At 44.8% G+C, this 13,974-nt stretch overlaps 1 protein-coding gene across 1 annotated transcript; it reads right to left on the reverse strand.

The window, feature by feature from the left end:
- Positions 1-3,046: 3,046 nt before the first annotated feature.
- On the reverse strand, positions 3,047-5,296 carry LOC142496563 (uncharacterized). Its single transcript, XM_075603257.1, has 3 exons — positions 5,086-5,296; positions 3,180-5,019; positions 3,047-3,120 (listed from the first exon to the last, which is right to left on the reverse strand). Exons 2-3 carry the CDS (start codon positions 4,774-4,776, stop codon positions 3,047-3,049), a joined length of 1,671 nt encoding a protein of 556 aa, XP_075459372.1. The 5' UTR covers positions 4,777-5,019; positions 5,086-5,296.
- Positions 5,297-13,974: the final 8,678 nt, after the last annotated feature.

Genomic DNA, 13,974 nt, shown 5'->3' on the forward strand with positions numbered 1-13,974 from the left:
CTGAAACGTAACCTAAGCGTTCTTCGAAGCTACTTTTTGGCTAACTTCTTATAGGAAGGTCTAGGAGCTCTGAAAATGAACGTGCGCGTCTTTCACTCTTCCCGAGGGACTTAGAAGAATTTTGTGATATTTTTTATTAAAATGGTGTATAAGGGTATATATATAAATATATTTTATGCACTGTATATGAGCTGGCGATTTCTAAGTCTGTGGTTCCGAGAGGGGGTAACCAGGCGCACTAATAAAGGTCAAGCCACTTGGCTGCCAGAATGCCCTGCTTCAGCACAGACCAGAAAGGCATTGTGATAAGCGTATCCCCGGTATAGTCAGGGGTTAATGGGAGTCGTCCCCGTCCCCCCAGTATACGCCCAGAACCATGGACCCGGTACTTGTGGTTCGGACTGTCTCCAACCAGCCATAATGTTGTGAGAGTGAAATTATGTCTAAGTCCAACTTTGGTACATTAGAAGCAACTCTGAAACTTAACCTAAGCGTTTTTTGAAACTTCTTTTTGGCTAACTTCTTATAGGAAGGTCTAGGAGCTCTGAAAATGAACGTGCGCGTCTTTCACTCTTCCCGAGGGACTTAGAAGAATTTTGTGATATTTTTTATTAAAATGGTGTATAAGGGTATATATATAAATATATTATATAAATATATTTTATGCACTGTATATGAGCTGGCGATTTCTAAGTCTGTGGTTCCGAGAGGGGGTAACCAGGCTCACTAATAAAGGTCAAGCCACTTGGCTGCCAGAATGCCCTGCTTCAGCACAGACCAGAAAGGCATTGTGATAAGCGTATCCACGGTATAGTCAGGGGTTAATGGGAGTCGTCCCCGTCCCCCCAGTATACGCCCAGAACCATCGACCCGGTACTTGTGGTTCGGACTGTCTCCAACCAGCCATAATGTTGTGAGAGTGAAATTATGTCTAAGTCCAGCTTTGGTACATTAGAAGCAACTCTGAAACTTAACCTAAGCGTTTTTCGAAGCTACTTTTTGGCTAACTTCTTATAGGAAGGTCTAGGAGCTCTGAAAATGAACGTGCGCGTCTTTCACTCTTCCCGAGGGACTTAGAAGAATTTTGTGATATTTTTTATTAAAATGGTGTATAAGGGTATATATATAAATATATTTTATGCACTGTATATGAGCTGGCGATTTCTATGTCTGTGGTTCCGAGAGGGGGTAACCAGGCTCACTAATAAAGGTCAAGCCACTTGGCTGCCAGAATGCCCTGCTTCAGCACAGACCAGAAAGGCATTGTGATAAGCGTATCCCCGGTATAGTCAGGGGTTAATGGGAGTCCCCCCCGTCCCCCCAGTATACGCCCAGAACCATCGACCCGGTACTTGTGGTTCGGACTGTCTCCAACCAGCCATAATGTTGTGAGAGTGAAATTATGTCTAAGTCCAGCTTTGGTACATTAGAAGCAACTCTGAAACTTAACCTAAGCGTTTTTCGAAGCTACTTTTTGGCTAACTTCTTATAGGAAGGTCTAGGAGCTCTGAAAATGAACGTGCGCGTCTTTCACTCTTCCCGAGGGACTTAGAAGAATTTTGTGATATTTTTTATTAAAATGGTGTATAAGGGTATATATATAAATATATTTTATGCACTGTATATGAGCTGGCGATTTCTATGTCTGTGGTTCCGAGAGGGGGTAACCAGGCTCACTAATAAAGGTCAAGCCACTTGGCTGCCAGAATGCCCTGCTTCAGCACAGACCAGAAAGGCATTGTGATAAGCGTATCCCCAGTATAGTCAGGGGTTAATGGGAGTCGTCCCCGTCCCCCCAGTATACGCCCAGAACCATCGACCCGGTACTTGTGGTTCGGACTGTCTCCAACCAGCCATAATGTTGTGAGAGTGAAATTATGTCTAAGTCCAGCTTTGGTACATTAGAAGCAACTCTGAAACTTAACCTAAGCGTTTTTCGAAGCTACTTTTTGGCTAACTTCTTATAGGAAGGTCTAGGAGCTCTGAAAATGAACGTGCGCGTCTTTCACTCTTCCCGAGGGACTTAGAAGAATTTTGTGATATTTTTTATTAAAATGGTGTATAAGGGTATATATATAAATATATTATATAAATATATTTTATGCACTGTATATGAGCTGGCGATTTCTAAGTCTGTGGTTCCGAGAGGGGGTAACCAGGCTCACTAATAAAGGTCAAGCCACTTGGCTGCCAGAATGCCCTGCTTCAGCACAGACCAGAAAGGCATTGTGATAAGCGTATCCCCGGTATAGTCAGGGGTTAATGTGAGTCGTCCCCGTCCCCCCCAGTATACGCCCAGAACCATGGACCCGGTACTTGTGGTTCGGACTGTCTCCAACCAGCCATAATGTTGTGAGAGTGAAATTATGTCTAAGTCCAGCTTTGGTACTGTCACGGGAGACTCCTGTGGCGGGTAGGATCTCGGTGGCCGGAACAGCACGAGCGTAGTAGGGGTCACAAGCAGAGGTCCAAGGCAGGCGGCAGGCAGCGAAGTCAGGTACAAGCAGGGGTCCGAGGCAGGCGGCAGGCAGCGAAGTTAGGTACAAGCAGAGGTCGGCAACGAGGAGAGTGGAACAGGACAGACGGGGCAGGACAGGGACTAAGAACAGGGAGCAGGGACTGAGACCGGGGAGCAGGAATAACCAGGGACAAGCCAGATTACTAGCAAGGACCTTTACTGTGAGCAGACTACAATACAGGTACAGGAAACAGGTCAGGATCAAAGACAGGCATGAGCATACTGTAGGAGTCTGACTAGCAAGCAAAGGCAAAAGCAACAGACAGGAAGCAAGCTATAAAGGACAGAGACAGGAGCAACAAGAAGACAGACAGACAGAGGAACCCAGAGCCAACAGAAGACAGCAGCACACCCAGTGGACAAGGAAGCTATGGCTAGGCAGGAGGTCTAGGCAATCCTGACATTACTCCCCCCTCTCAGGAGCGTTCTCCGGACGATCCTCCAGGCTCTTCCCGGAGGCCTTGATGAAACGGCGACTCAAGGTGACCCACCTCTGGTGGCTTGTCAGTGGGCAGAGGGTACTCCAGATCATTGTCGTGCACAATCTGGAAGTTCTTCACAGATGCGTGTGTGACACGCCCGTGGAAGTTGAACACGTAAGACTGAGTGTCATCATTCCACACGGGGGCCTTATTGTGCAGCTCGATGATGTTCTCCTGACACTTGTTCTGCCATTTAGACAGCAGGCTCTCCGAATCATTGTGTGGCTGGAAAGGGATGCGCTCGTGATTGAAATTCTTTCCGGGAATGAGAACCGCCATCTTCCGGGGACCCTTAAACCCGAGGACGTTAGTTTCATAGCCAATAGCCGCCAGTTCTTGCCGGGACGCTGCATTCTCTGACTGTCCCTGAGCCCTGGCTGGGCTAACACCGCGGTCAAACACTGTAAACTTGGTCCCCATTAGGTTGGATCGGAGTTTGCCAGTAAAGCTGCCCGCCTCCCGGGACATGTCGGTCGGATCAATAGATATCAAGTAGTTGGACGTTTTACTCTTCTTTCTCTTCCTCCCAGCGAGAAGAAAGAGCTTGTGGTTTTCGTCCCGCTCCAGGTGCATGTAGTAGGTGGGGTACAGTCCTCGGTCCATCACTTTCTTGTCTCGGCTGATCCGACATCTGACGGTGACACCGCGTGGCGCGGGGCGCAGAACAAACTCCTTCAGGTCGCCCACTTCCCCCACGTCTCCAGGAGGACTGAGAGGGTATGTCTCTGTGGAACCAGAGTCTGAAAGAGACTTTCTGCTGGAGGCAGAACCGGGCCGTGCTCTCCCAGACCTCTCCTCCTCCAGCGAGGCTCTGGTTATGCTCAGTGTGACCTTCAGCTCCTCATGCTGTTCTTTGGGGACACACTGGGTACTCAAATACTCTTCCAGCATCTTTATCTTGTAGGCAGTCTGGAAACTTTCCTCCTGCAATACTCGCTGTCTCTCTTCAGCATTCACCCATCTCTCCTTGGCGTCCTGCAGATGTGCACGTAGTTCTCGCAGCTGACTCTGCAGAATATTCTCTGCCTGAGTGCGCCGCTCCAGGGAGACACGTTCCTCTTGCAGCACTCTCTCTGCATTCTGCAGTGCTGTCTGCATATCCAACTTTTCCTGGGCCAACTGCTTCTTCTCCTCTCCTAATTCATGGAGTTTCTTATCTCCTTCACTGACCTGGACACAGAGATTCTTGCACTTCTGGGTTACCATTTCAAAACTGCTATTTAATCCTTCGAAGATCTCTCTCAAAGAACGTAGTTCTATGTTGAAGTGGCAATTCTTCTCCTCAGAGGCTTCCAGTTTTGCGCCAACTTGAGCCATGAAATTCTGGTACTGCGCATTATCAGCATAGGCCTTCTCCAGCTTACTTGACAGGATTACCCTGTCCCTCTCCAACTGCTCTCTTTCTTTCTCCTGGAGAACACACTTAGCAATTGCTGAAGATAGACAGCTTTGTAGTGCAGTCTTGGCCTCTTGCTCCTTATCTAAACGTTCATAAAGACAATCAATCGCTTTCTGTGCGGCTTGAAGCGTCTGAGAAGGGGCATCTTTCTTTTCTTCCACTATTCTTGGGATACGTCTGTGAGTTGCCTTAAGCTGCAGCATATCTCTTTCATCAAATGCAGACTCTGAGGTTAAATTTTCAGTCTTAATTTCTTCTGCAACTTCCACAGTAATGCCTCCCTTCTTTTTCTTCTTCTTCCTTGCTTTGAGAAGTTCTGAAGAATCAGTGGTACTGTGTTCACATTTACTGCTCAAGACTGTTTGAGTGGGAGCCATAATTAAACCACACTTCCCAAGAAACCAGTAAAGAGGAAATGTGTTTTTAAAGCAGAAGCATTAGAATGAACAACAGGAATATTAGACACAGAGAGACACAAGATAGGAGAGCTGACCCTTTGAGACTTTAACATCAGTCACAGAGATTATAAATGCAAGGAAAAAACATAGACAGAGAAACCTGCAGTTATATCTGAATCTTTTAGGCATAAGGCGTAGGGATATCATACAGACAGAGAAAACCTGCAGTTACAGTACATCTAAATCTTTATGCATCAGGCGTAGGGATATCATATAGACAAAGAAAACCTGCAGTTACATCTAAATCTTTAAGCGTCAGGCGTAGGGATATCATATAGACAAAGAAAACCTGCAGTTGAATCTGAAACTTTTGATATCAGGCATAGAAATATCATAGACAGCAGGAAACTAATCCAGAGAAAACTTGTAGTTAGATCTGAAACTTTTGACATAGGAATATCAGACAGAGAACCCTGCAGTCAAATCTGAAACCTTTGATATCAGGAGTAGGGATATCATAAGTTGCAGAGAAACAAACTTTAGGGGAACTTGCAGGTAAACCTGACACCTTAGAACCAATCATATGAAAAACTATAGATGCAAGAACATCAAAGCATGTAGCAACAAAATAATGGGAGCACTTTTGTCTTTTGAAATGAAGACCCTGTGAACAGCAGTAAATCAAGGTAACCGTCTTAAATAGAAATGTGAGTCTGAAAATCTGCAGTGGCCCACCCACAATGCAGAGACAATTCTTGTCCAGGTAATGAAAGTCTGAAAATGGCAAAAACAGGTACTGCAGGAAGGGTTTTTTTTTTTTTTTTTTTTTTTTTTTTTGTAAAAGGGAATTCTTCTAAGGGAGAAAGAGGCACAAAAAACCCTGCAGAAACCTTTGCAAAAATAAACATCTCAAAGAAAGCTGCAATAGTCGGTAGCAACAGTTCTAGTCTCAGAAAAAATGTTTTTTCGTTATGAACGCAATAATTCTTGCAGAACACTTAGCAGCAACGACAAAAAAACCTTTCAAAATCCCAACTTGGATTTCCAAAAAAGAAACGAAAGTACTTATCTTCAACCATGCGGATGTGGTCTGCTGCAGCAGGCAGGAAAGGGTGCAGGCAGAAGAAGAATGTGATCCAGCGAGATCCAGAAGTGGCCTTTGCTTTCTGTCACGGGAGACTCCTGTGGCGGGTAGGATCTCGGTGGCCGGAACAGCACGAGCGTAGTAGGGGTCACAAGCAGAGGTCCAAGGCAGGCGGCAGGCAGCGAAGTCAGGTACAAGCAGGGGTCCGAGGCAGGCGGCAGGCAGCGAAGTTAGGTACAAGCAGAGGTCGGCAACGAGGAGAGTGGAACAGGACAGACGGGGCAGGACAGGGACTAAGAACAGGGAGCAGGGACTGAGACCGGGGAGCAGGAATAACCAGGGACAAGCCAGATTACTAGCAAGGACCTTTACTGTGAGCAGACTACAATACAGGTACAGGAAACAGGTCAGGATCAAAGACAGGCATGAGCATACTGTAGGAGTCTGACTAGCAAGCAAAGGCAAAAGCAACAGACAGGAAGCAAGCTATAAAGGACAGAGACAGGAGCAACAAGAAGACAGACAGACAGAGGAACCCAGAGCCAACAGAAGACAGCAGCACACCCAGTGGACAAGGAAGCTATGGCTAGGCAGGAGGTCTAGGCAATCCTGACAGGTACATTAGAAGCAACTCTGAAATTTAACCTAAGCGTTTTTCGAAGCTACTTTTTGGCTAACCTCTTATAGGAAGGTCTAGGAGCTCTGAAAATGAACGTGCGCGTCTTTCACTCTTCCCGAGGGACTTAGAAGAATTTTGTGATATTTTTTATTAAAATGGTGTATAAGGGTATATATATAAATATATTTTATGCACTGTATATGAGCTGGCGATTTCTAAGTCTGTGGTTCCGAGAGGGGGTAACCAGGCTCACTAATAAAGGTCAAGCCACATGGCTGCCAGAATGCCCTGCTTCAGCACAGACCAGAAAGGCATTGTGATAAGCGTATCCCCGGTATAGTCAGGGGTTAATGGGAGTCGTCCCAGTCCCCCCAGTATACGCCCAGAACCATGGACCCGGTACTTGTGGTTCGGACTGTCTCCAACCAGCCATAATGTTGTGAGAGTGAAATTATGTCTAAGTCCAGCTTTGGTACATTAGAAGCAACTCTGAAACTTAACCTAAGCGTTTTTCGAAGCTACTTTTTGGCTAACTTCTTATAGGAAGGTCTAGGAGCTCTGAAAATGAACGTGCGCGTCTTTCACTCTTCCCGAGGGACTTAGAAGAATTTTGTGATATTTTTTATTAAAATGGTGTATAAGGGTATATATATAAATATATTTTATGCACTGTATATGAGCTGGCGATTTCTATGTCTGTGGTTCCGAGAGGGGGTAACCAGGCTCACTAATAAAGGTCAAGCCACTTGGCTGCCAGAATGCCCTGCTTCAGCACAGACCAGAAAGGCATTGTGATAAGCGTATCCCCGGTATAGTCAGGGGTTAATGGGAGTCCCCCCCGTCCCCCCAGTATACGCCCAGAACCATGGACCCGGTACTTGTGGTTCGGACTGTCTCCAACCAGCCATAATGTTGTGAGAGTGAAATTATGTCTAAGTCCAGCTTTGGTACATTAGAAGCAACTCTGAAACTTAACCTAAGCGTTTTTCGAAGCTACTTTTTGGCTAACTTCTTATAGGAAGGTCTAGGAGCTCTGAAAATGAACGTGCGCGTCTTTCACTCTTCCCGAGGGACTTAGAAGAATTTTGTGATATTTTTTATTAAAATGGTGTATAAGGGTATATATATAAATATATTTTATGCACTGTATATGAGCTGGCGATTTCTATGTCTGTGGTTCCGAGAGGGGGTAACCAGGCTCACTAATAAAGGTCAAGCCACTTGGCTGCCAGAATGCCCTGCTTCAGCACAGACCAGAAAGGCATTGTGATAAGCGTATCCCCGGTATAGTCAGGGGTTAATGGGAGTCCCCCCCGTCCCCCCAGTATACGCCCAGAACCATCGACCCGGTACTTGTGGTTCGGACTGTCTCCAACCAGCCATAATGTTGTGAGAGTGAAATTATGTCTAAGTCCAGCTTTGGTACATTAGAAGCAACTCTGAAACTTAACCTAAGCGTTTTTCGAAGCTACTTTTTGGCTAACTTCTTATAGGAAGGTCTAGGAGCTCTGAAAATGAACGTGCGCGTCTTTCACTCTTCCCGAGGGACTTAGAAGAATTTTGTGATATTTTTTATTAAAATGGTGTATAAGGGTATATATATAAATATATTATATAAATATATTTTATGCACTGTATATGAGCTGGCGATTTCTAAGTCTGTGGTTCCGAGAGGGGGTAACCAGGCTCACTAATAAAGGTCAAGCCACTTGGCTGCCAGAATGCCCTGCTTCAGCACAGACCAGAAAGGCATTGTGATAAGCGTATCCCCGGTATAGTCAGGGGTTAATGGGAGTCGTCCCCGTCCCCCCAGTATACGGCCAGAACCATGGACCCGGTACTTGTGGTTCGGACTGTCTCCAACCAGCCATAATGTTGTGAGAGTGAAATTATGTCTAAGTCCAGCTTTGGTACATTAGAAGCAACTCTGAAACTTAACCTAAGCGTTTTTCGAAGCTACTTTTTGGCTAACTTCTTATAGGAAGGTCTAGGAGCTCTGAAAATGAACGTGCGCGTCTTTCACTCTTCCCGAGGGACTTAGAAGAATTTTGTGATATTTTTTATTAAAATGGTGTATAAGGGTATATATATAAATATATTTTATGCACTGTATATGAGCTGGCGATTTCTAAGTCTGTGGTTCCGAGAGGGGGTAACCAGGCGCACTAATAAAGGTCAAGCCACTTGGCTGCCAGAATGCCCTGCTTCAGCACAGACCAGAAAGGCATTGTGATAAGCGTATCCCCGGTATAGTCAGGGGTTAATGGGAGTCGTCCCCGTCCCCCCAGTATACGCCCAGAACCATGGACCCGGTACTTGTGGTTCGGACTGTCTCCAACCAGCCATAATGTTGTGAGAGTGAAATTATGTCTAAGTCCAACTTTGGTACATTAGAAGCAACTCTGAAACTTAACCTAAGCGTTTTTTGAAACTTCTTTTTGGCTAACTTCTTATAGGAAGGTCTAGGAGCTCTGAAAATGAACGTGCGCGTCTTTCACTCTTCCCGAGGGACTTAGAAGAATTTTGTGATATTTTTTATTAAAATGGTGTATAAGGGTATATATATAAATATATTATATAAATATATTTTATGCACTGTATATGAGCTGGCGATTTCTAAGTCTGTGGTTCCGAGAGGGGGTAACCAGGCTCACTAATAAAGGTCAAGCCACTTGGCTGCCAGAATGCCCTGCTTCAGCACAGACCAGAAAGGCATTGTGATAAGCGTATCCACGGTATAGTCAGGGGTTAATGGGAGTCCCCCCCGTCCCCCCAAGTATACGCCCAGAACCATGGACCCGGTACTTGTGGTCCGGACTGTCTCCAACCAGCCATAATGTTGTGAGAGTGAAATTATGTCTAAGTCCAGCTTTGGTACATTAGAAGCAACTCTGAAACTTAACCTAAGCGTTTTTCGAAGCTACTTTTTGGCTAACTTCTTATAGGAAGGTCTAGGAGCTCTGAAAATGAACGTGCGCGTCTTTCACTCTTCCCGAGGGACTTAGAAGAATTTTGTGATATTTTTTATTAAAATGGTGTATAAGGGTATATATATAAATATATTTTATGCACTGTATATGAGCTGGCGATTTCTAAGTCTGTGGTTCCGAGAGGGGGTAACCAGGCTCACTAATAAAGGTCAAGCCACTTGGCTGCCAGAATGCCCTGCTTCAGCACAGACCAGAAAGGCATTGTGATAAGCGTATCCCCGGTATAGTCAGGGGTTAATGTGAGTCGTCCCCGTCCCCCCCAGTATACGCCCAGAACCATGGACCCGGTACTTGTGGTTCGGACTGTCTCCAACCAGCCATAATGTTGTGAGAGTGAAATTATGTCTAAGTCCAGCTTTGGTACATTAGAAGCAACTCTGAAATTTAACCTAAGCGTTTTTCGAAGCTACTTTTTGGCTAACCTCTTATAGGAAGGTCTAGGAGCTCTGAAAATGAACGTGCGCGTCTTTCACTCTTCCCGAGGGACTTAGAAGAATTTTGTGATATTTTTTATTAAAATGGTGTATAAGGGTATATATATAAATATATTTTATGCACTGTATATGAGCTGGCGATTTCAAAGTCTGTGGTTCCGAGAGGGGGTAACCAGGCTCACTAATAAAGGTCAAGCCACTTGGCTGCCAGAATGCCCTGCTTCAGCACAGACCAGAAAGGCATTGTGATAAGCGTATCCACGGTATAGTCAGGGGTTAATGGGAGTCCCCCCCGTCCCCCCCAGTATACGCCCAGAACCATGGACCCGGTACTTGTGGTCCGGACTGTCTCCAACCAGCCATAATGTTGTGAGAGTGAAATTATGTCTAAGTCCAGCTTTGGTACATTAGAAGCAACTCTGAAACTTAACCTAAGCGTTTTTCGAAGCTACTTTTTGGCTAACTTCTTATAGGAAGGTCTAGGAGCTCTGAAAATGAACGTGCGCGTCTTTCACTCTTCCCGAGGGACTTAGAAGAATTTTGTGATATTTTTTATTAAAATGGTGTATAAGGGTATATATATAAATATATTTTATGCACTGTATATGAGCTGGCGATTTCTAAGTCTGTGGTTCCGAGAGGGGGTAACCAGGCTCACTAATAAAGGTCAAGCCACTTGGCTGCCAGAATGCCCTGCTTCAGCACAGACCAGAAAGGCATTGTGATAAGCGTATCCCCGGTATAGTCAGGGGTTAATGTGAGTCGTCCCCGTCCCCCCCAGTATACGCCCAGAACCATGGACCCGGTACTTGTGGTTCGGACTGTCTCCAACCAGCCATAATGTTGTGAGAGTGAAATTATGTCTAAGTCCAGCTTTGGTACATTAGAAGCAACTCTGAAATTTAACCTAAGCGTTTTTCGAAGCTACTTTTTGGCTAACCTCTTATAGGAAGGTCTAGGAGCTCTGAAAATGAACGTGCGCGTCTTTCACTCTTCCCGAGGGACTTAGAAGAATTTTGTGATATTTTTTATTAAAATGGTGTATAAGGGTATATATATAAATATATTTTATGCACTGTATATGAGCTGGCGATTTCTAAGTCTGTGGTTCCGAGAGGGGGTAACCAGGCTCACTAATAAAGGTCAAGCCACTTGGCTGCCAGAATGCCCTGCTTCAGCACAGACCAGAAAGGCATTGTGATAAGCGTATCCCCAGTATAGTCAGGGGTTAATGGGAGTCGTCCCCGTCCCCCCAGTATACGCCCAGAACCATCGACCCGGTACTTGTGGTTCGGACTGTCTCCAACCAGCCATAATGTTGTGAGAGTGAAATTATGTCTAAGTCCAGCTTTGGTACATTAGAAGCAACTCTGAAACTTAACCTAAGCGTTTTTCGAAGCTACTTTTTGGCTAACTTCTTATAGGAAGGTCTAGGAGCTCTGAAAATGAACGTGCGCGTCTTTTACTCTTCCCGAGGGACTTACTGTAGAAGAATTTTGTGATATTTTTTATTAAAATGGTGTATAAGGGTATATATATAAATATATTTTATGCACTGTATATGAGCTGGCGATTTCTAAGTCTGTGGTTCCGAGAGGGGTAACCAGGCTCACTAATAAAGGTCAAGCCACTTGGCTGCCAGAATGCCCTGCTTCAGCACAGACCAGAAAGGCATTGTGATAAGCGTATCCCCGGTATAGTCAGGGGTTAATGGGAGTCGTCCCAGTACCCCCAGTATACGCCCAGAACCATGGACCCGGTACTTGTGGTTCGGACTGTCTCCAACCAGCCATAATGTTGTGAGAGTGAAATTATGTCTAAGTCCAGCTTTGGTACATTAGAAGCAACTCTGAAACTTAACCTAAGCGTTTTTCGAAGCTACTTTTTGGCTAACTTCTTATAGGAAGGTCTAGGAGCTCTGAAAATGAACGTGCGCGTCTTTCACTCTTCCCGAGGGACTTAGAAGAATTTTGTGATATTTTTTATTAAAATGGTGTATAAGGGTATATATATAAATATATTTTATGCACTGTATATGAGCTGGCGATTTCTATGTCTGTGGTTCCGAGAGGGGGTAACCAGGCTCACTAATAAAGGTCAAGCCACTTGGCTGCCAGAATGCCCTGCTTCAGCACAGACCAGAAAGGCATTGTGATAAGCGTATCCCCGGTATAGTCAGGGGTTAATGGGAGTCGTCCCCGTCCCCCCAGTATACGCCCAGAACCATCGACCCGGTACTTGTGGTTCGGACTGTCTCCAACCAGCCATAATGTTGTGAGAGTGAAATTATGTCTAAGTCCAGCTTTGGTACATTAGAAGCAACTCTGAAACTTAACCTAAGCGTTTTTCGAAGCTACTTTTTGGCTAACTTCTTATAGGAAGGTCTAGGAGCTCTGAAAATGAACGTGCGCGTCTTTCACTCTTCCCGAGGGACTTAGAAGAATTTTGTGATATTTTTTATTAAAATGGTGTATAAGGGTATATATATAAATATATTATATAAATATATTTTATGCACTGTATATGAGCTGGCGATTTCTAAGTCTGTGGTTCCGAGAGGGGGTAACCAGGCTCACTAATAAAGGTCAAGCCACTTGGCTGCCAGAATGCCCTGCTTCAGCACAGACCAGAAAGGCATTGTGATAAGCATATCCCCGGTATAGTCAGGGGTTAATGGGAGTCGTCCCCGTCCCCCCCAGTATACGCCCAGAACCATGGACCCGGTACTTGTGCTTCGGACTGTCTCCAACCAGCCATAATGTTGTGAGAGTGAAATTATGTCTAAGTCCAGCTTTGGTACATTAGAAGCAACTCTGAAACTTAACCTAAGCGTTTTTCGAAGCTACTTTTTGGCTAACTTCTTATAGGAAGGTCTAGGAGCTCTGAAAATGAACATGCGCGTCTTTCACTCTTCCCGAGGGACTTAGAAGAATTTTGTGATATTTTTTATTAAAATGGTGTATAAGGGTATATATATAAATATATTATATAAATATATTTTATGCACTGTATATGAGCTGGCGATTTCTAAGTCTGTGGTTCCGAGAGGGGGTAACCAGGCTCACTAATAAAGGTCAAGCCACTTGGCTGCCAGAATGCCCTGCTTCAGCACAGACCAGAAAGGCATTGTGATAAGCGTATCCCCGGTATAGTCAGGGGTTAATGGGAGTCGTCCCCGTCCCCCCCAGTATACGCCCAGAACCATGGACCCGGTACTTGTGCTTCGGACTGTCTCCAACCAGCCATAATGTTGTGAGAGTGAAATTATGTCTAAGTCCAGCTTTGCTACATTAGAAGCAACTCTGAAACTTAACCTAAGCGTTTTTCGAAGCTACTTTTTGGCTAACTTCTTATAGGAAGGTCTAGGAGCTCTGAAAATGAACATGCGCGTCTTTCACTCTTCCCGAGGGACTTAGAAGAATTTTGTGATATTTTTTATTAAAATGGTGTATAAGGGTATATATATAAATATATTATATAAATATATTTTATGCACTGTATATGAGCTGGCGATTTCTAAGTCTGTGGTTCCGAGAGGGGGTAACCAGGCTCACTAATAAAGGTCAAGCCACTTGGCTGCCAGAATGCCCTGCTTCAGCACAGACCAGAAAGGCATTGTGATAAGCGTATCCCCGGTATAGTCAGGGGTTAATGGGAGTCGTCCCCGTCCCCCCCAGTATACGCCCAGAACCATGGACCCGGTACTTGTGCTTCGGACTGTCTCCAACCAGCCATAATGTTGTGAGAGTGAAATTATGTCTAAGTCCAGCTTTGCTACATTAGAAGCAACTCTGAAACTTAACCTAAGCGTTTTTCGAAGCTACTTTTTGGCTAACTTCTTATAGGAAGGTCTAGGAGCTCTGAAAATGAACATGCGCGTCTTTCACTCTTCCCGAGGGACTTAGAAGAATTTTGTGATATTTTTTATTAAAATGGTGTATAAGGGTATATATATAAATATATTATATAAATATATTTTATGCACTGTATATGAGCTGGCGATTTCTAAGTCTGTGGTTCCGAGAGGGGGTAACCAGGCTCACTAATAAA

This window comes from Ascaphus truei, chromosome 1 (genome assembly GCF_040206685.1).
Source record: "Ascaphus truei isolate aAscTru1 chromosome 1, aAscTru1.hap1, whole genome shotgun sequence".
NCBI classification, from domain to species: Eukaryota; Metazoa; Chordata; class Amphibia; order Anura; family Ascaphidae; genus Ascaphus; species Ascaphus truei.